Here is a 22500-nt window from a genome sequence, read left to right as displayed (position 1 = left end):
GTTACATGGTACAACAGAACAATAATCTTCATGTTTCGCTGATCATCTTTGGGTCGCATTCTCCCTGATCTTGATGAGCCATATGTTCTTTCAAGACATGTGCAGCAAAGATTAAGAGATCCACCATCTCAAATCCAGCAGCAGAAACAAAATCAACTTTCTCAAGACCAGGATAGGACCCACCATCATTTATCTCACTGTGTGATCCATCTGTTTCTGCAGACCAGCTGAGGGGAAGAGAGCTGCCGAGGGCAATCTTCACTAGTCTTGATTCGGCGATTGTTTTATCCAGAGAGTCATAGCAGTTCATACGTTCGGCTTTATCTCCAGTTGAATCTTTAACCTGCACGACAGAATTCAGGTAGGGCAGCAAATTCAATTAGAGGTTATATGATAGGAAAGACGGTCTCTGCTCATAGCTGCCATGCTAGAAAAAGCTCATCATTTAGTCTGTCTGCTCGTTTATCTAAGAATAGTATAGGAGGACCAAGAATTCTAGTAAGGAAGAGCAACTTAGATACAATTAAAGAAAAATTCCATGTTAAATTAAATTTTCATTTGAACCAATGGTACAAATTCCAAATTTACCAGTTTTGGTTCAAGCCTCAGGAGGAGTGTTGTCTTGGATTCGAAATTAGCTGAAGTAGGTTATTACTGGTTGTGGCTATTTACTCATTACTTCATAGATAGACGTCATAAAGCATTTGTTCACTCGCCCATCTCACAAAAAAAGTTACAGACCAATTTTCATCTTTGAGGTTTAACAAGACAACAAAATTGCAAAATATCATCACCTTCAAAAGCGATTTTCGAAGTCTCCGCACAGAAGAAAGCAGATGCTCCATACTTTCCAAGCTCTCCTTAAATGTTGCATTTTCAATTTTCATCCTGCATATTAAACAGGTTAAGAACATAACAAGGACAAGATCACATCACTTCATTTTTTTTCCTTAACCCATAGAGACATGAGAAAATGGCAAGGCCTATAACAAATCCCAATCACATATGCAACAACTAAACATTTCTGACATGTGGTGTGATGAAAATGTAAAAGAAAAGGATAACATGGAGTCAATACTCATGATAAATGTTAACGTGCCTCGCAAAATCCATTTGAAAATTGGGCTTTTCATAATTCAGACATGCTTCAGCATCATTTCCTTCTGAAGCTCCAACCCAGCGGCTGAGATAATTTCTCTTCAGGAAATTTTTAAGTTTCCCATCTTTCTCCAGCTTTTGTTCACCGGTCTCACTCAAATGTTTTCCTTGTATAACATCCCGACTGATCTTTCTGCAGGAAATTTTCCAAGATTGGTACAAATAAGAAACAGCAACTATGGTGGGAAAAACTCGAGTGAAGAGAGTACAGCACAATAAAGACAACGAGAAGTAAAGTACAGAGAGTTGAGAAATTCAAATCAAGATAACAACAAATGGTTTTGAGGAAAGGGAGAAGCAATCCTTTTAACCATTCAAGAAAATGTAGTCCACTACATCATGCCAAGCCTTAAAGGCCAACAACCCGGTTTCAGTGAAACAAATTTTTTAACATTCCAATTCAAGCGAGGGCAATTCCGTAGAACCAAAAACAGAACTGTATTTACAATTACCTCCACACAACACCATCATCACTTTTATAGGATAGTTCATGAAAAGTCAAAGAGTATTTAAAATTTCTTTTTAAGTCCAACAGTTTTGTCAATCACGTCGCCAAAAGTAGTAAACCAAAAAATCGAGATTAAAATGTAGAAAAGGTAAAACTGGGAGTGCGAGGTTTGAGTAAGAAATACTATAGGCAATGCCAATTAATAATTATAGAAAGCTTTGCACAAAGTTGATGGCTCCAAATATCATTGCATCAAGGGCACTGTTCAATCAAAAGCTTGTCAAGGACACTTAAAACACAAAACTCGCATTTCTTCAGATCAGGAAACGCAGGAAAGAATTGATCAAAATAAAATACAGTGGAGGAGATGATATAATCTATAAAGAAACTTAATATGGTAAATAAGGAAAACCAAGAGATGACAACGAAAAAACTGATCCCTCATGCCATCTTACATGTATCCTTCAGATTATAAGCTATTCAGCATCACATAGGGGTATCTTCATAATGAAACAAAAAGGAGAACATACTCTTGCAGTACATATTTTTCCTGCTTCAACTGTGCCAACTCCATCAGAGCTTTTACCTTTTCATTTGTAACCTAAAGTAACAAAACATAATCATACTACTTATAACAGGCAGAATATTATCTGGGATTTGGGAAGACCATTTTACAAGGCGCTAAAAAACGTTATGGTTACAAGCTATGCAGATGCTAAATGCCTAAATCTAGAGAGATAGAAGAAGACAACCTGCAATAAATTTCTCTGAAGCTCCTCTATCTTTTTTTGTAGACCTGCATTCACGTTTCTCTCCAGTAGGTGTCTTTCGTCTTGTTGTGATAAAAGTAACAATGCTTCAACCTGAAAAACAAGAAAACATATCAACACATGTATGATCTTAGAATGTAAAAATAAAGGAAGGGATTTTCTAGCAACCTTCTCTTGCAATGCCTGAGCAAAGGCCTTGGAGGCATCACAGGTTCCAGAAGCATTTGGAATTTGCAGGTCGGGATTAAGACTCTGAAAAATGTGGAGAACAGAAAGTTTGATTGATGTCTTTGAAAAAATAAACCATTTCTCGCATCGAATAATAAGACAATAGAAACAGAAATTTGACTATGAGAGACACCTCATCAAAGTAGAGAAAAAGAAGGAAGAAAAATTGCAGGAGATAATTCACGCAATGACAAGAACTGAGGTCTGAGTCGACACAAAGTAATACAGTCAGAACAAACCTTAGTACTAGATATGCGACCGGAGTCAGTATTGATATGAACATCTCTGCATTCGCTCCCACTTAATTCCACAGCTTGTATAGGAGAAGATTTCAGGTTTTGTTCACCACTTAGCTCAATCTCCCTCACCTTCTCAACCACCATATCACTGATTGATTTTAGCTCCATACGCCACTCATCTAGTAAGTTCGTAATACTAATTTTGTACTGAGAATAGAAAGAAATTAATGCTGATATTTGCTTCCTCATCTTCTCTTCAGAAATACTCTGCGCATCAGTTGCTTTGCGATTAGCACCAAACTAATGCAACCCAGGAATCATGTTTCATATATCTAGAATAAAAGATACTAACTTTACTTTTCTGCAATTCTTTAAATTTCTTCTTTAAATGGGATTCGATTTCCAGCCCCTGATCAGAGTTGACATAAGGATGATCAACAAAGAAGTATCCGTATTATGCACAACAAAAATGAAACAGAACAAAACACATAGAAGCATACCACGTGAAGCTTGTTTTGTAGATTATCCACACCTTTCTTCAGAACGACAATTTCTGATTCCAGAGAGCTCTGTCTGAAGAAAAGTTAATAAAGTTGCTGACAGTAATCAAAGGAAGTTTTTTGAATTCTTCTACGTTGAACTACGAACCAAAGGAAGTTTCATCGCCAAAAAAAAAAACTGAACGTGGTAATATATAAACAAAGATGCTAACATTTTATGTCAAAGACAGTAAAATTTTGTGCATATTAAGAACCCCTAATAAGACATCAATAAAAAAGTACCAAGCTAAAACCATCGAAATGACACAAAGAATGCCAAGAAAGAAGGGGGAGGACAGCCACCGTAGTACACAACAAGAAGGATCTTTATAAAAACAACAGTATCTCCAATCAGGTAAAAGCATAAATTGTAGGATTCAGACAATGGGCAAATCAATTTTTGGATACTCAAGTAATACAATCTCATAACTTACAATGTAACTAGAGGTTGAAGTTTCCTCATCATTTTCAAACCTCCACATTTCACCTGAATCGCTTAAAAGGCAGTCACATTTTTCTTCCAAGCTCGTATCAACTATGTTTTCAAGGTAATCCTGCCTGATACTGTAAAATTTATCAACGACCTACAATCAAAAAATGATCAACTGTAAAATTTATCAATGACCTGCAATCAAAAAATGATCCTTAACATGAAGAACAGACAAATTACATGTTCAAACATGATCGTAATTTTTATTTTCAGCAGCTAGCAGATAATAAGTCTTCACCCAAAATTCTAAACGAAATTATTTACATGTCAGTGCAATTTAGGTGCAATTGTTCAGTGTAAATTTCATATCTATTATTTAAACAAGTTTTCGAGTACATGCATTGCTTGTGCATAGTATACTACATAAATAATAAGGAAGGTGTATTCATTCTAGACTTTTAAAGACTTTTATGGAGTTAAAAAATCTAGAGATATTCAATCTAGATTTTTATATACTCTATGTAGATTTAGTGCTATTCAAAATAGATTTTGGTAAAGTTTTAAAAAGTTATGATGTATTCAAACTTGACTTTTAAAAGTCTACAAAAGTCAAGAGGTATCCAAAAAATCCATAGATTTTCAAGGATTCTTATGATATATATCTTTATATACAAACCTTGAATCCTTATGTACAATTACAGAAAATCTAAAATTTTCTTCCACCATTCCAAAGATTTTGATGGACTTTCTTTTTTGAAAAATGCACCCTCTCTCTTCTATCTCAAGACGTCTCTAGGGTTCTTCACTCATCGTCAGAAAAGTTCTATCTCAAAAAAAATTCTTCTATTTAAAAGTATGATTGGTCATCCTTGAATCACTATATATTATATTGCCAATATTGAGGTGTAAAGAAACAAGCTCACATGTATGCGTACATATGTGTAAAAAGGGTTGTGGTAATAGTTTGATGGTCCTTATTCACGACATATTATATAGTGTCTCTATGTTTGCTTTAATGTGTGTGGAAATCTAACGTCATTTTTCAGATGTTGTTGGGCCAATTCCTCTCTTTTCTTCGTGTGTTCTTTTGTTATTTCTGCAAAAAATACCCTCAGGAATAAAAGCCTAGAGGCTCATGGGCAGTCGATACACGTTTTTATTGTACAAATTTTATAATGATAGCTTGTAAGTGTCGCACTGACTGTATCTACTTGCTTTCCGGTTGTTACTTTGTGAAGCACTCGTAGATTCACCGATACCTTTATTTATATTCGAATGATTGTGTCTAGATTGTTTTGTAGTTGTTGAAATTATTTCAATTTGATGTCTTAATATTGCAATAGTACAGACATTAAACATAATGCTTTGAATATGATTCCTTTCATTCATTAGGCCTCCAGCTTGTTACCTTAACAAACGATGTTTTTAATATTGGTTGTGTCTGTTTGGAGGTTTAGAGATAGTTAAGAAATCACATAATGCATGACAAACCCACTGGACATGGTATCTTGGTGGGTGGTTGCAAATTGATAGCATGTGAGTTTAGTAGAAAAATCATTAGATAGTTAAATATTTTTCTATAAATTTCAATTTAAAAACATGATTGATCTAAACTTAAGTTGTTTTAAATATTTATTATACTAGAAGTAAAAGAGTTAGGAGTAGAGTTTTTTTCCTTGTCGACTGTGAACTTTTTTATTTTCTTGCAAGTATTCATTATTTTTCTGTTTCAACGTATATACTATGAAGGTAGGATGCATTTTTATACATGTTGGCTGATGCATTTTGAATGTTCTAACATGTTTGACAAAATTTAAGGATCCATGTATATACTTTATATTGAAGATTATATGACATTCATTTTATATTTGTTATATATGAAAAGTTAATATAATCGTTGAGATAATTAACTTCTACTTCTTCTTAAGAAACTATAAATGGTAAAGATTCACAAGCAAAATATAATTTGTAGACGATCGAGGAGAGCAATGAATTATTAAAACTCATGGTCGATGCTGTCATGCGAGGATGTCGTGATAAGAATGGGATGCTGAACAAAAGAACAGTGGGAAAAAAATATACTTCATGCTCTTAATGCAAAACTAGGGTGTGAAAAAACTTTCGCACGATATCAAAGTCGTTTGAAGTGGTTTAAACAACGATACAACAACTATTCTAAGCTTACACGTCATAGTTTTGGGTTTGGATGGGATTATGAGACAAAGAAATTCTAGGCTAATGATGAAGCATTGGGTGAATATTTTAAGGTAAGAATCTTCTAATTTTATATTTTCAATTAAAATTAGAATTAGTTTTAACATTCGTTACTTTTTGTTCTTTAACAAACTCATCCTAAACATGAACATTATTGGACCAGCACTTTTGAAGATTACGAAGATTTGAGAATTGTTGTTGAGAATGGAACTGCCACCGGAAAATACTTAATTGGATTAGGAGATGACACTGATGCGAGAACATTTGAGATAGAACAAAATAAGGGTACTAGCTTATTAGATGATTACATGTTTGATTACGATAGTGGTGAATTCATGAAAAATGATGGGTAAGAATCTTCATATGAGACTCCACTTCCTGAGTTCTCCACTTCTCCATTACCTTCTCAACCAATGAGTTCAAAGGTTCCACCAGCCACTAGAAAACGAGATAGTATCGAGTTTGAAATAAAATCAAGCACATCAAAGAATCCTGACCCAGATATTATGCATAGGCTCCCTTACAACCTTGAGAAGGTAGTTTCCAAGATTGAATCAATTGGCGTTGTAGATGATAATTGTTGGGATGCTATTAAGGAAGTCCCAAACTTGGAAAATCGTACTTGGTACAAGGTGCTTGACTTGTTTAATACTAGAGCAAAAAAGATGGCTTTTCTGAAATGGCAATCGAAGAGCGTTTCGAATGGATAGACTATAAGTTGAATGAATGAGTGATTTTTGGGGGCATAAATTAGTGATAAATAATGTGTTAAAATTTTTACTCATATTTTTTTGAATTGCTTTTTAATTATTGAACTAGTAGCGAATTTCAACTATTGGATTATTTTTATTTTAAAATTACCCGGTTTTTTTACTGAACAGATCTTGTTTTGGTTATAAATATGATGTTTTTTCATGAATTCATAAAGTTTCTTTATTTTCATTACTTGTTTTATGTCAGATGATTAATTTAAATGTCAAATATCAATATGTACAACGTAGATAAACAAATGGAAGAAGAAGAACTGTGAGAAGAATTACATGAAACCTTTGAGTATTTGTTGATCCAAATTTTTTAGATTCTATATGTGCTAAATGAGCACATAATTAACATTCATAGCGAACATGTGTCCATCGTCCCTTAACTAGACGATCAATAACTACAAGTGGATACGATTATATTCATAAAATATTAAAAGAGGATCCAACAAACTTTCGAGAAATTTACAGAATGTACCCCAATGTTTTGTTTTCAAATTAAGCAACATTCTTATAGAAAGAACACCCTTACGAGACACAAGATACATTTGTATTGAAGAAATTCTTGCCATGTTTTTACTTATTGTTGGACAAAATACTCGATATTGCTTGATTCGTAAAACATTTTGACGATCACAATACAATACTAGTCAAAACTTCAACAAGGTGTGGAGAGCATTAAACATCATTGCGGTAGATATGATGGCCAAACCTGGATCTGTAGTGCCAGAAAGAATAAGAAGGATTACAAGATTCTACTCTTACTTTAAGTAATGAAATTCTTCTATTATTATTGTTGTTGTTTTTGTTGTTGTAATTATTGTTCCCTAAGAGAATTAAAGACAAAAAACATGTAACTAAAAGAAGTTCAAGCGAAGAAATTAAGAATTTTGATGTTATTTATTTTAACTTTAATCAGAAACATAGTTAAAATATTATTAAAACTATCTCATCACGGAATATACCAAAATAGAAATCACATAAATATTCATTTGCAAGCAATAGACAATTACAGAAAAAAAGTGGTAATTTGAAAGTACTGTTAGCAAAGATATACAAAATATAGCAACAAAAATTTGAAAATAAAAAAAAAATAGTAATAGGATTAAAGAAGGAAAAAATATCAATTGAAACAACCCGTTTTTCTCGAAAAATAAAACCCCTCTAATTTTGAAAGATTTTTTATTTTTTTTGCATGTCAAAAGAGGGGAAAAATTTTCTAATACGGAAGAGTATGATTCAGAATTTGGACTAATACCTTTAGGAAAATCGCATGTTGAGTTTTTTGCTTTTCTACATCAATTTGGAGGGTGGTGACTAGTTTCTTTTCTTCAAGAAGTTCAGAGGTCAGTTCTTCTATCCTGTATTGTCAGAGAAGGACATAGCTTTAATCTACTGCACCAGCAAAAAATATTTTTATTCTATGTTAAATTGGATAGATTGCAGTATACCAGATAAAGCAAAGTTAAAGAAATTACAAGCAGGAAAGTTATGCATTGATTTTTAGTTCTACTACACAGTTTAGAATGGCTTTGAAAAAAGATAATTCCATAAATACCTTTTCTGAGATTTGTTCAACTCATGTGGCATGAGCTCCTCTCTCTCCTTAGCTTTCTCAGCCTGTTAACAGCAATAAATCAACACCAACTGGTTTACGTAACTGGGCATTCAAATATATTTAAGCCAAACAAGAGTAAAAGAAGAAGAACCACCAATTTCACCATATAATTTGTTCTCAGAGGTGGTTACGTTGCACCTCCCCTCCCAGGATTTGAATGTTGAACCAAGGGTGATAGAAAATAAATCAAGCACAGAAAATGGGCAAGTGGAGTAGAAGGTGGGGGTGGGAAGAGAAGAAAGGGAAAATGTAAAAAAATTAAATAAATAACCTCCAAAATTGCATTATCTCGCTCAGCAAAAGCAGAAGCAACACAAGCCTGGAAAAATTTAAGCTGTTTCTCAGCTTCAATATTCTGTGGAAATGAGAAAAAAAAAAAGGAAAGAAAAAAATCTGAGTAAAAAACATACATCTAATCAGTGCTTAATCCTAGACTTTCAGAAATTTTTGTTAGTTTCATCAGCAACCATATTTGGCATGAAAGAAATGCATTGAAGAGGTAGTACTAATTACCATTAAGGAGACTTTTCAATTAAGTGAAAGCGAGAATTTTTACAGCTACTCTAAATGAGAGAGAGATAGAGAAAGAGACCTTTAAGACTTCGGCACTATGTAAATCTGCCAATTGGCTCTGAGAACACCATGCTTGTCAGATTGGAATTCAATAAAAGATTTAACTACTGATAATGTGAATGACACTAGATAAATTGCAGCAGATCTCACTTTAATGCGATAAGCCTCTGATATCTCCTCTTGTAGATTCTGATTTTCTCTTGTGCAAACAGCAAACTTTGCTTTCAAGTTTTCAATCTCCTGCTCCAACCCAGCCGTCCTAGTGTGAGACAGTTACAGATTCTATCACTTACAATTTAAAAAACAGAATAATACATTCTCCAGTCTTCCCATCCAAGGGACCAAAACACAGGTACTGATGGGAGAGGACTAGTAATAGGATATCAGCCTCAAAAAAAAAGTTGTCTACCTCTGAAAATGCATTCGAGTTGCCACTCCCAGATAACCAGGTCCAGCTTGCTGCATACACAACTGTTCAACATCTTTATGAAGCTCATCGCGTTCTGTCAGAAGGATCAGCTACATTTCAGATCAGTGACAAGGACTTAACCTATTCAAAACTTAAAGCCACGATAAAACAAATACCAAGAATTAAAAAAGCCTCAGCAATATCACTAGTCTAGTATTCTTAACATTTACCCAAAGCAAGAGTCAAGTGAATCATGCATTATATTTCCCAAATCTTGTTCTTCTATTATTTAAATAGATAAGTAGAATTTAGAAATTCATTTTGAGAAAGAAACTCCTTACTCATAAACCAATCCTCCGATACGAGTAGAAGATTGACATTTGTTTTTGAGAAAGAAACTATCATTCAACTTCCCTTGGTTCAAAAACACTGCAATCTACTTTGTGAACTCAAATTGAATCACAAAAAAAAAGTATTTAATGCAGTTTAGAGTATATAATATCACAAGATTTGTCCACACAATAACTTAACGAAGTCAATTACCAGAAAATATCAGAAACATAATCAATCACGCCAGGAAATTGAGAAACTACTTCAGCAGGCTTTCCGAAAACACAAAGAACATCGGAAGCAGATAAAAGTTAAGAGTCCTCAATCTAAAGAACCACACACGTATGCATACATACCCTTCTCCAACTGTTCAATGCGAGCTATCAACGATTCGTTGCTTGTTGAATTTTGATCCATATCTAAAATGCAAAAACAAACGCCATTGCGTATCTAAATATATAATACATAAATACTAATACCGTGTAGTTCACTACAAAAGAACTTGGATATAATACAAACCAGATAAAATCAAATGAACTTCGAAACTTCAGAATTGGGGAAAAACATTAAAGATTGAACTTTTAATGGCAGGCTACAACAATTAAAGGAAGGGGCCCTTGATTTATTATTTTTATAAATCCGAAATTGGAAGCTAATGTTCAGATTGTCCCGCAGTTAAAACAAACGCCTTGCAAAAATACGAGTGATAATCGAACACTAAATCCATGCACACAGTCACCTCAATCATCAGAAATTCCTAAAGAATGCATAATAAACATGGAGCGCACATGAAATCGATGAATTTTAGGGTTCAGAATAATTACCGTAAAATCCACAAGAATCTAGAACATGGGATTGCTGTAGGTATAATCCTCTATCTCTATAGCCTTTGTTTCCCTGGAGGAAACCTTGTGATGGTGCATTCCCTCCTCACCATTTGACTTGTAAAATGATTTATAATGTCATTAGAAATTGAAATATATAATAACATAATTATTTTTTAATATCGATTTTTGTAAAAATTATAGATTATTGTAAAATTTGAGTCGATGATGTGACAACGTAAAGATGATGAATTTTATTATATATCCAACAAGATCTCCACTATTTTTATTATTTACTTGTATTATATTTCATCCGTCATAGATATACGTCACTTTGTTTTTTACGGAGATTAAAAAATCACCTGAGAAGCAAAATTTACAAACAAATTTCATACATCATACTTATTTAATTCATTGAAAAATAATTACACATTTTTCAAGATTTAGTTAGCGATTGTATATTAGTAAAAAAAATTTTTTACCAAATGTAGAAACTTAAATATATATTTGAGATAACAATAAAAGAAATGAAACATATATAATTAAGACGGATATAGTTTCTAATATCTATATGTAGTTCAATTAATCAAATTACAATTTCATAATTTTCAAAACAAATTAGTTAATTTAAATTTTATATAAACATTCATTACATTCGACTTGGGAACATTGAAAATAATATATATTATTTATTAAAGTTAAAACACATTTGACAAAAACTTTTGAGACGGTTTCACGAGTTGTAATTTGTGAGACGGATCTCTTATTTGTGTCATCCATGAAAAAGTACTATTTTTTTTGCTAAGAGTATTACTTTTTATTGTGAATATCGATAGGGTTGACTCGTCTCACAGATAAAGATTCATGAGACCGTCTCACAAAAGACCTACTCAACACATTTTACTAATTGACTTTGGTAGATGGTGAAGTTTTTTTAATAATCATTAAGACTCTCTCTATCCATCCAACTATGTATATCACATTTTTCTTTATATTTTATTTTCTCTCTAACAATTTTAATTTCAAAAAACGAATAATTTTCAATTTAAATTTTTTTTAAAAAAAACTTCATTATATAACTTAATTAACACGATCCACTAGTTTATATTTATGTATGGTACAAGAAAATGTGTATATATCTAGTTAATTGAGAGAGAAATTTATGAAAGAGTATAATTAAATCAAATTATTTAAATTTCTTTCAGTTATTTGAATGAAAAAAAAATTCAAATAATTGCATCTCGATCTAAACTCTCATGTTAATAATTATAACATATATCTTATGTATTTAAAATATTAGTATCATTTAAATTTTATATTTAAATATCAAAGTGGTGTAGCCTCCTACGGAAACAATCAAAATTAACGTCGTTGCCGTGGTCCGTCGCGATTCTCAGCCTATTGGTGTGGGAGTGATTGTTTGAAACGACCCAAGGAATATGGCTTGATCGAATAATATTTTTTTTGTAGGACCGAACGTTTGCCGTTTTACCAAAAATTATAACTAGTGGTAACAATGCAACTCAAATCTTTTAAACTGCACAGCAGCTCAAGCATCACGGTTCGATCACTCTTCCAGCAAGGAAATTATTGCACCCAACAATTTCTCACACAATAATTGCACTCTTTGCAATCAATGAGAATCGAATCCGTGACATTGACTCTGATACCAATTGTAGGACCGAACGTTTGCCGTTTTACCAAAAATTATAACTGATAGTAACGGTGCAATTCAAATCTTTTATACCGAAAAACAGCTCAAGCACCACAGTTGGATCGCTTTTTCGATAAAGACAATTATTATACCCAACACTTAAAATCTATATCTGATCCGTTCTCGTTTGCAGATGAAGCCCCCATTGCAGAGTTCATTTGTCGTTCGTGCTCGAAAGCTTCGAAGTAAGTGTACTGCCAACCAAGTAGCTCATTGATACCCCCATAAAGATCCGGGTCGTTGATGACCCGGACACTATCAAGAGCCCGAGCACTACATATTTCCCAAGTATTCTTCGAACAGCCCGGTCTCCCGCGCAATCATCGCCCGAGCTCTCATATAAGTACTCGGGTAATCAATTGCCCGAGCCACCTCGAGAATTGAACCACACTCGAGTATGATTGATACAGGACGTCTAATCTGTCAGAACAACTTGGGTTTGGAGTGCCCTAAAAGTCATCAGAAGATGGGGTGTGGGCAGCCGACCTACCATACTTAATAGATAGCACTGGAATCGAGGTACTTACCTCGTCTTCTACTATAAATAGCAGGTATTAATGTCATTTACGGATTCTGAAATCTTTGAACTCTTAAGCATTATACATATTTTCTCCCAAATATTGCTTGTGTTCATCTTCAACCTGCTGACTTAAGCATCGGAGTGGCCACGCCGGACACCCCTCCGGCGCCCATTCACGAGTTCCTTTCATTGTTTGCAGGTGCTATTGAAGCCATTNCGCAGCGCGGTGGACTCGTAACTAGGAGAGCCTCGCGCATTGGCTCCTGAAGTCGAAGAAGTAGATTCAGACATAATTTGAAGGAAAAACTAACGAGTTTTTTTTGGAAGAAGACGGTGGAGAATCGTCGGAGCGCAGGGTTTTTGCGCGGAGGAACTTCAAGGGAAAAATTCGCAAGGGCTTCGCCGAGATTTCAATTTTGTAAGTGTTTTTTCGAAAATAGGAGGCCTAATATATATAGGCTGTGGGAACGGATCTCGACCGTCGATCCAAACACACTTGGACGATCAGGATGCACCCCGAAAAATGTGCCGGTATACGAAGGGACACACGCAATTATTAAGGTGTCAGACTTATCGGCTCCTCGTAAGGCGAAACGTTCCTGACCGTTGGAATGAAAGGACACACGTCATTTTGACACCTCATCAACAACCCGGGAGATTTAAGAAACCGACACCTCATGTTAACCCCGGGAGATATCAAGCCCCGAAATCTTATTATCAGCCCGGGAGATTTGAGGCCCCGGTACTCTAATTAAAACCCAGCATTTTATTTTAAACCCGGGTGGTGTGAGAACCCGGCATTTCATTTTAAAGCCCAGAATTCATTGGCAGAAGAAGAGGAAGACAAAGAATTACATCTACTAAAATTTTATTGAGGAAATAATCTATGCCACGTTACAGCAGCTAGTTCAGAATCTACAGAATCCTGCCACTCAACTATCCAATTATTCAGTTCATGGATTCTTAAACTAGTGAAGGATTCAGCAGAGGAGATCTTCTTTAGCTGATGTCACTCCTTCCATAGCATTGCATGCAGGAGAACTTGATCAGTGGCCAGCTTTGTAACATGGTTGACATCAAATTGTTGTTTGTATCTTCTCGCTACTGCTCTCTGGGAACGAGTAAATGCCAAACCATGTTGATAAGAATTCTGGAGATCTTGAATCTTGAACCATGAAGACATAACCTTTACCGAGATATATTCTTCAATAGTCTTCTTCAAGTCTTCTAGATAAGGAAGCATCTCATCTGTGACAATAACATGCGTACTGCTACAAGAGGTAGACTCACTCGAGCTCGGCATATTGGATTATTGTTCTTATTTCGCTTTCATCTTCTTATTTATAGACAGGTGGTATTTAATGTTGAAGAAGGTGGAGAGCCGTGTGCTAGTCTAAACGTTTTTTATTTATGAAGAAAGAAAGAGCTACAAATATCAATGTATCGAAATTAACAGATTCTTGGAACATGGAATGACATGAATGTNTCAAATCTTTTAAACTGCACAGCAGCTCAAGCATCACGGTTCGATCACTCTTCCAGCAAGGAAATTATTGCACCCAACAATTTCTCACACAATAATTGCACTCTTTGCAATCAATGAGAATCGAATCCGTGACATTGGACTCTGATACCAATTGTAGGACCGAACGTTTGCCGTTTTACCAAAAATTATAACTGATAGTAACGGTGCAATTCAAATCTTTTATACCGAAAAACAGCTCAAGCACCACAGTTGGATCGCTTTTTCGATAAAGACAATTATTATACCCAACACTTAAAATCTATATCTGATCCGTTCTCGTTTGCAGATGAAGCCCCCATTGCAGAGTTCATTTGTCGTTCGTGCTCGAAAGCTTCGAAGTAAGTGTACTGCCAACCAAGTAGCTCATTGATACCCCCATAAAGATCCGGGTCGTTGATGACCCGGACACTATCAAGAGCCCGAGCACTACATATTTCCCAAGTATTCTTCGAACAGCCCGGTCTCCCGCGCAATCATCGCCCGAGCTCTCATATAAGTACTCGGGTAATCAATTGCCCGAGCCACCTCGAGAATTGAACCACACTCGAGTATGATTGATACAGGACGTCTAATCTGTCAGAACAACTTGGGTTTGGAGTGCCCTAAAAGTCATCAGAAGATGGGGTGTGGGCAGCCGNAAAAGACGTGTACGGTTATCAAGGCGTCAGACTTATCCACTTCTCGAAATGCGAAACGTCCTTTAGGCGGGAATTCATGCTATGACACGTGTCATCGTGGTAATAGCGACAGGGCCCAAGAATGTTAAACAATAAGTTATTATGAATCCGGGGGACAGGAGGTCTCAGCATTTCATCTCATCTATGGGATATTTGAAGACTCCAATTTTATGCACTGTTAATTATCTTGGACTGATCGGGACAGCGAGTCAAGCTCTAGCCCGACTATTTTAGGGATGGGTGGTGATACCCCCATAAGGATCCGGGTCGTTGATGACCCGGACACTATCAAGAGCCCGAGCACTACATATTTCCCAAGTATTCTTCGAACAGCCCGGTCTCCCGCGCAATCATCGCCCGAGCTCTCATATAAGTACCCGGGTAATCAATTGCCCGAGCCACCTCGAGAATTGAACCACACTCGAGTATGATTGATACAGGACGTCTAATCTGTCACAACAACTTGGGTTTGGAGTGCCCTAGAAGTCATCAGAAGATGGGGTATGGGCAGCCGACCTACCATACTTAATAGATAGCACTGGAATCGAGGTAGTTACCTCGTCTTCTACTATAAATAGCAGGTATTAATGTCATTTACGGATTCTGAAATCTTTGAAATCTTTGAACTCTTGAGCATTATACATATTTTCTCCCAAATATTGCTTGTGTTCATCTTCAACCTGCTGACTTAAGCATCGGAGTGGCCACGCCGGACACCCCTCCGGCGCCCATTCACGAGTTCCTTTCATTGTTTGCAGGTGCTATTGAAGCCATTATCTTCACTCAAATTCCCTAAAAACTATAAATTATTGATTTGACCCGTTGGAGCTCCTTACCCGGCTCATCCATTTCAACGAAGTCACATCACTCATAGTTTTGCTTCTCTTGGTTGATCGATGATGGAATGATATTTTCGTAAAGAAAATGTTCATCAGAGAACTCGAAGTCCAAATAATCCAAAAAATTTCAAATAAATTTAAACAATGAATAACAATTATAATAAAATAAAGATAAAACAAAAATCGTGTCAACAACAATATCAACAATAACAAATGGCCAACGAAGAGAGGAATGTTTTTCCCCCTCCCTTGGGATCCTTGTAACATCTTCCAGTAGTTCCAATAAATTAACAAAAAAGCAGTGAGAACCCGCACCTTCTCTTGAAATTTCTTGATCTAGTTACATCAGCTTCAAGAATACAAGCAACAAGAGACATCTACAATTAACCAGCCAAGCTAAATCTGCAAGTCATGCCAACTACACTACGTCATGATCGTCGTAAATCTTAATCCCAAATTATCTAAGTGACTATATAAATAAACGGTTAAAACAGTCCGTACTGTATGTACAGTCACAAAGAAAGTCTGTAGAAGAATACGAAGTTAGCATCAGTTCGACAGAAGTTCAATGCATAATCATTGTGTCAAACTCCATCATGCCTGAACCATCTGTACATTCTGCGAAGAACAAAAACATACAGGAAACAAGTAAATTATCTCCCAGGAGTGGAATCAAATCGATATTGACTTAAAAATGACCACCACAGGTACTGATACTTTACATATTAATGTGAAATAGCATCTGACTTGAGCAATTGAGATTTATGGTGTTATTTTATTAGATACGTGGCAATGCTCAAGTAGCATAATGGAATCAATTTCAGCTCTTGGATTGACTGTACCAGAAATTCTAACTCAGTCACTACTATTGGTAGGTTTTCTTGAAAAGGAAACAAATTATTCCATTTTACTTCTCTTTTAATTCGAAACAACCGTTCAATTAGGAAGCAACCAGTGATCGATTTTTCGTAACAGGGCACAATTTTCAATTCAGTTGTAATCTAAAAAGGGTAAAGATGTTATCGAATCACTTTCCAGGTGATATTATAGTTTTATACAGGAAATGGGGCCTTTTATGACAGCAGAAAATAATAATTACCATTCCAGATGTGCTTCTTCCTTTAAGCGTCTTCAGTGCTACATCTGCAAAAGCTTGTGCCGCTTCAGCATCAGCTTCTGCTGCCTCAGCCTCTAGTGCTGCTGCTTCTGCTTCAGCCATTGCAGCTTCTGCTTCGGTAACTGCTTGAGCTGCAGCTGCAGAGGCTTCTTGTGGAGTCATATTACTCATATCGACTAACTCTAAATCAATATGAGATTTAGAGAAATTACTAATATCGTAACGGTCAATATTCGGAAAAATTTTATGTCTTCCTTCCTGAGCAGGAGCGGCAGGATTTCTTCTTTCAGATAATGTAGAAATTGCAGCAATCCTATACTTGCGCTTCATCTACATGAGACAACGGCCTCAAAATTTAAGCCATGTAAATGGAATTCTAAAGTATGCCAACAAAACTAGCAAACGAGTTCTCGATTCTAAGCAAAATATCAGATGCCAGGGTAAAAAGTCAACAGTTGGGTTGACACCTTAATAAGTTTTCCAGTTGCAGCCAAATGCTTCAACTTTGCTGCCAATATCCTCTTAAAGTTTGGAGGAGCCCAGTATTGATCCTGTATTGAACTGTAAGATTAGAATATTGCTAATTGTAACTGCATAACTAAGTAACAGGATAAAAAGTCAAGAATATGTAAATATAATACAAAAGAAATTGCTTTCCAAGTTCATAATACATTCCGCGAGTATCAAGAACGTAACAGAATGCACTGCCCAAATTTTTGAGAGCAAATGGTTCCACCTTTTGACAGGAGATGCTTGACGCCAAATAATAGGATTGTGAAATTAAATAGAGTCAGTTGTCGGGTTTTAAGTGATTCTGGTAAATTTGTATAATTATTTTCTTCAAATGATCTTGGTATAGTTCCTCTCACCTTTATCGTTTTTTTCCTTTCTAATAAACATGTATGATTCTTCCACGCAGCACCTTAATTTATAAATTTAAAAAAAAAAGAAAAGAACATAACAAAACATAATAATTAAACTGTGATTACTAGCACAAAACTATGCAACACTGGAAATCTCAATAAACCTTTGGATTATAAAGATCTAATAATCTTTTTTTTTTTTATAAGAAACGATATCTTTATTAATAATATTGTGTCAAATTACATTAGTGGACTAGTGATCCACTGTATGGAGAAGTACACGACACGTTACATTTTAATGGTAAACAAAAACCCAATTTCGCAATATATCAAATATGGAGACATTCTTGAAATCTTCATGAGTGCCGATCCACATGGCCACTGATATCTTTATTTTTTCCCACATTGTTCTCTTGTTTCTTCCTTGTCTTCAAAAATTCTTCTATTTCTTTCCAGCCATACAAACCAACAAATGCACTGAACCACGACACGCCAAAAAGTTCTTCCCCTGGTGCCTGTCAGCTGTCCTAGATCCATAGCAAATAAATCCCTTGTTAATTCCGGCATCACCCATATCAACTCAAGTTCTTTCAACGCCTTAGCCCACAAACCTCTCGTGAATGGACAATGGATGAGCATATGATCCTGACTCTCTGAGTCATTTCGACACAAAACACACCAACTTGGACAAATAGCAATTGAGGGCCACTTTATTTGCATCATCTCCGAGGTCGGTAACTTACCCTGAGCAGCTATCCATGAGAATACCTGAATTTTTTTCGGAACCGGAACCTTCCAAATTTGATTAAGTAGAGGAAAAAGTGGAAAGGTAGAACTTTGGAAAAAAGACTCGAAGAATGATTTGACCGTAAAAACCCCAGATGAATTAGACCCTCGCCACACTCGGAAATCATCTACCCCTTCAATCAACCAAACTATCTCTATCACTCCTAATAACTCGGACAACTGAATGAGTTCATCATCTCTGACTGCCCTCCTAAAGTGAAAGTCCCAAGATGGAGTAGACAAGTCATTATTGAAAAAGACATAGTGAGAGATTGGCATATTATGAACTGTTGATAACTGAAATAAAGCAGGAAAAAGCTCTTTGAAAGAAGAATCCCCCAACCACCTATCTTCCCAAAATCTAACTTTATTACCCCCTCTCACCTCTAATGACACACGCCGCTGAAACATCGGGTAAATTCGGGAAATAAACTTCCAAGGGCACTTGAACGTGACATTTCTCGCCAAACCCGCATCCCACCCATTTTCTTGTAACCCGTATATACTGACAATAATTTTCTTCCAAAGTGTTCCATCTTCGACACAAAATCTCCACCACCACTTCCCCAAAATGGACTTGTTTCTCAATATGATATTCCCAACACCTAGCCCCCCCTTGTCCTTAGGTTTGCACACATGTTTCCACGCGACCAAGTGGCTATACACATCTCCGTCCGCTCCATCCCAAAAAAAATCTCTTGAAATCTTCTCAATCATCTCCGCAATAGATTTAGGCACTCTAAAAAGAGACAAGTAATATATCGGAATAGAGTTCAAAACTGATGATATCAAAGTTAATCTTCCCCCTCTAGACAAAAAAGCTTTTTTCCAACTTGCTAGTTTTTTGGACACCTTAGCCACAATGGGTTCCCAAAACGTCGCTTTTAATGGATTTCCACCTAAAGGCATTCCCAAATATGTAATAGGCCAACTCTCATTCAAACATCCAATCTCTTGAGCCAACCATTCAACCTCACTTGGTTCACAGTTGATTCCCAACAATGCACTTTTTTCCAAATTAACTTTTAATCCAGACATAATACCGAATGATCTCACAACTCGAACCAAAAATCTGATATGATCCTCATTCTTCACAAAGAAAAGTGTGTCGTCCGCAAACTGAATATGAGAAATCTCTATCTTGTCTCTACCCACCTCAATCCCTTTTATCATATTTGTTTCCTTAGCCTTATCAATCAATCTTCCCAAAACATCCACTACCAAATTAAACAATAATGGAGACAATGGATCTCCCTGCCTAAGCCCTTTATGCGCCCTAAATTTTCCCCTTGGCCTCCCGTTAATCATTACCGAAAAAGAAACATTCGACACACATCCTTTGATCCACTTTCTCCATCTCTCTCTGAACCTCTTTTTCATCAACACAAAATCTAGGAATTCCCAATTCACATTGTCGTAAGCCTTTTTCGAAATCCACCTTAAACACCCACCCTTTCTTCTTTTTTCTCCTTCCTTCTTCAAGCAATTCATTCGCTATAAGACCACAATCGAGTATATGTCTTCCTTCGATGAAAGTATTTTGGGATTCTGATATTGTATCTGATATAACATTCCTGATCCTTGTAGTTAAGACTTTTGCTAGTATCTTATACAAGCTTGTTGTGAGGCTTATCGGTCTGAAATCCTTAACTTTGATAGATTCTGTTTTTTTCTGTATCAAGCAAATATAAGTTTCGTTGGTAACACAATTTATTATTCCCATTTGATAAAATTCATCGAAAACTCTCTTAATATCTCCCTTAACTATATCCCAACATTCCTGGAAAAAAGCCAAAGTAAATTCGTCAGCTCCTGGACTTTTTCCACCATCACACTCGAAAACTGCTTTCTTTATTTCATCATCTAAAAACTGTTTCTCTAATTCTCGGCTCAAAACTTCATCAATGGGGCACCACTCTACACCTTCAATCCCCCAACTCCTCACATTTACTCAACTATCTATTATTACAGAGAACACCCTAATTCAACAATCTGATAAATCCCAACTCATGGGAATGCACTGTGAATAGCAAGTCACCAACACAATCAACAAAGTTTCCCTTTCAAACCATAAAGTTCACTATGATTTAAAAAGAAAAGAAAGATCGAGAAACTTGTACTGATTGGTTTCTGACAAAAGAGGCGATTGTTCTCGGCAAGCATTTATTATTTTAAACTTGGAACTTCTCTCACCAAAATATCAACCAATGCGATAAAATATGACAGCTTGTGCCTTTTTTCCATTCTCATGTTATCCACATTCCCATTCCCATTCACAAACACATTCAACTCTGATGAAACCTTCAAAAGGTGATCGTTGTACGATGACAACAATGTGAATAAAAGAAGATAAGCCTATTCTGAATTTCTCTATGGAAACTGCGCAATTTTTTCATGCATAACAATTATTAACTGTACTAATTAATATTTTCAAATTACATTTGATAGCTTGGCATACAAAAAAGAAGTTTCTCTGTACATAATTTTTAGTATTTCTTGAGATAGTTCCTCTTGCATGATTTGTTTACAAAAGATACCGTTTCCATAAGAAATATGGTTTATCAAGTAATGTCTGCAATGAAAATTAAATTATTGTCACATAGTAGTAGTTTCATTGTAGCATACGTTAAATGTAGCGTATCTGAGCATATACCAAAAATAAAGCTCTGTTCATACTTGTATTGACTTGAATAGAAATGCCACCTCTATGTATGATGCTATGGTTGTCTTGTTCGAACCACCATGCTCCCTCAGATTATTTATTGCCTCCATAATGAGATTGTCCAGTCTTGAATAAAGTAAATGCAACCATTCTATGTTAGTGAACACCAGCAGTCCAAACAAAACAAGCATAGCAACCATTGAACAACCACTCAGTATCTTTTTGTGGATATTAAAATTATATAACTAAATTATCAAAATGTTATTATGCTCTTCGAGAAAATTTAAAAGCCATGCACATCAAAATTAACTCAACCATTTATGGTTGTGAGGATCTTGTGCTACGCTCTCGCAGTAAGGGGTAAGTCACGCCTCACGACTTCTAAGGGGTAAGTCACGTCTCACAATTTCAACTTGAAGAGGTAAATATTCCCACTCCTGATGATTTCAATCCATAAAAAGTTGGGCGGGCTTTCAACAGGAAGCAAAATTAATTTTGTGTTTGTTTGTGTGTTGGAGGAGGGGTCAATGAGGCAGTACAAAGCACCAGGAAAAATTGAATTTAGGAAACCTGAAAATATAGAACCTCTACTAAATGTTTATATGAAAGTGAATAATGTCGTTTAGCTTTAAAGATATCGTTTCTTATAAAAAAAAATAATGTCTTTTAGCTTTCAGTTTGAATGAGTTACAAATTTTCGCAACTATATCTAACCTCATGACACATCTCTTTGGACCATCATTTGGTGAAGAACCACCTGAAGTAGCAAGAGGCCGCACACTGGGTAATTCGTCATCGCTCTGACTTAAGCTTGAAAGAACCGCAGAGCTGTCTCCATGCTTAGTGGAAGGATTCATCCTTTTCAATGTTAGCCTGGTCCTTTCCCAAGATCCCCATCCATTCGTCATAACACTCAGGTTCCGCCACTTGTCCTGATCAAATCAGACAAACAAAGTTGTAAAAATACAAGCAATTGCATTACTAGAACTCACGACCCAGTGATGATAAGCAATTGCATTATTAGAGCTCACAACCCAATGGACATGATTGATGATTCTGATAACAATGGTACTAGAATACAAATTCTACCTTGAGATCAACATTAGATCGGAGATACAAAACTCCACTAAATTGCGGGTCTTTCAGAATCGTACGCCATTTTCCAGAACCATGCTTAAGGACTCCAGCTTTAAGAGCAGCTTCTTCTTCAGGAGTCCACTTCTGTTTAGGTGCTCCCATTGACAATCAAGAATAAACAA

The 22500-nt window shown here is 35.7% G+C and overlaps 2 protein-coding genes across 10 annotated transcripts in view; both read right to left on the bottom strand.

Moving 5' to 3' along the window:
- The window catches only part of LOC140985004 (uncharacterized), a 10892-nt gene extending 236 nt beyond the window's left edge, over window positions 1-10656 (bottom strand). The window contains exons 1-18 of one of the 6 annotated variants that reach the window (XM_073452716.1): window positions 10539-10656; window positions 10071-10133; window positions 9385-9478; window positions 9126-9234; window positions 8995-9033; window positions 8674-8757; window positions 8343-8404; window positions 8043-8145; window positions 3817-3966; window positions 3344-3412; window positions 3196-3252; window positions 2844-3110; window positions 2545-2628; window positions 2359-2469; window positions 2137-2207; window positions 1100-1291; window positions 795-888; window positions 1-343 (exon numbers count right to left, since the gene is read on the bottom strand). The exon at window positions 1-343 is cut by the window's left edge and continues 236 nt beyond it. In XM_073452716.1, coding sequence (XP_073308817.1) covers window positions 29-343; window positions 795-888; window positions 1100-1291; window positions 2137-2207; window positions 2359-2469; window positions 2545-2628; window positions 2844-3110; window positions 3196-3252; window positions 3344-3412; window positions 3817-3966; window positions 8043-8145; window positions 8343-8404; window positions 8674-8757; window positions 8995-9033; window positions 9126-9234; window positions 9385-9478; window positions 10071-10131 — 1962 coding nt within the window. In that variant the 5' untranslated portion in view covers window positions 10132-10133; window positions 10539-10656 and the 3' untranslated portion in view covers window positions 1-28. Of the gene's footprint in view, window positions 344-794; window positions 889-1099; window positions 1292-2136; window positions 2208-2358; window positions 2470-2544; window positions 2629-2843; window positions 3111-3195; window positions 3253-3343; window positions 3413-3816; window positions 3967-8042; window positions 8146-8342; window positions 8405-8496; window positions 8632-8673; window positions 8758-8994; window positions 9034-9125; window positions 9235-9384; window positions 9479-10070; window positions 10134-10453; window positions 10479-10538 lie in introns of those variants that run through there. The other 5 variants (XM_073452719.1, XM_073452717.1, XM_073452720.1 and 2 more) reach the window with 5 other exon arrangements.
- Window positions 10657-15999: 5343 nt separating this feature from the next.
- LOC140984955 (telomere repeat-binding factor 1-like) overlaps window positions 16000-22500 on the bottom strand; it is an 8013-nt gene continuing 1512 nt past the window's right edge. Inside the window, exons 1-7 of one of the 4 annotated variants that reach the window (XR_012176677.1) lie at window positions 22331-22500; window positions 21956-22173; window positions 21283-21367; window positions 17398-17481; window positions 16913-17260; window positions 16315-16431; window positions 16000-16231 (exon numbers count right to left, since the gene is read on the bottom strand). Coding sequence is in view for 2 of the 4 variants with exons in the window: in XM_073452663.1 (XP_073308764.1) it covers window positions 16408-16431; window positions 16913-17260; window positions 17398-17481; window positions 21283-21367; window positions 21956-22173; window positions 22331-22480 (909 nt within the window). In the remaining 2 variants the exon portion in view is untranslated. Of the gene's footprint in view, window positions 16432-16912; window positions 17261-17397; window positions 17482-21282; window positions 21368-21955; window positions 22174-22330 lie in introns of all 4 variants that reach the window. The other 3 variants (XR_012176676.1, XM_073452663.1, XM_073452664.1) reach the window with 3 other exon arrangements.

This window comes from Primulina huaijiensis, chromosome 9 (assembly GCF_012295235.1).
Source record: "Primulina huaijiensis isolate GDHJ02 chromosome 9, ASM1229523v2, whole genome shotgun sequence".
NCBI classification, from domain to species: domain Eukaryota; kingdom Viridiplantae; phylum Streptophyta; class Magnoliopsida; order Lamiales; family Gesneriaceae; genus Primulina; species Primulina huaijiensis.
Note: the sequence above shows the minus strand (reverse complement) of the source record. Positions and strands in the feature narration are given on the sequence as shown.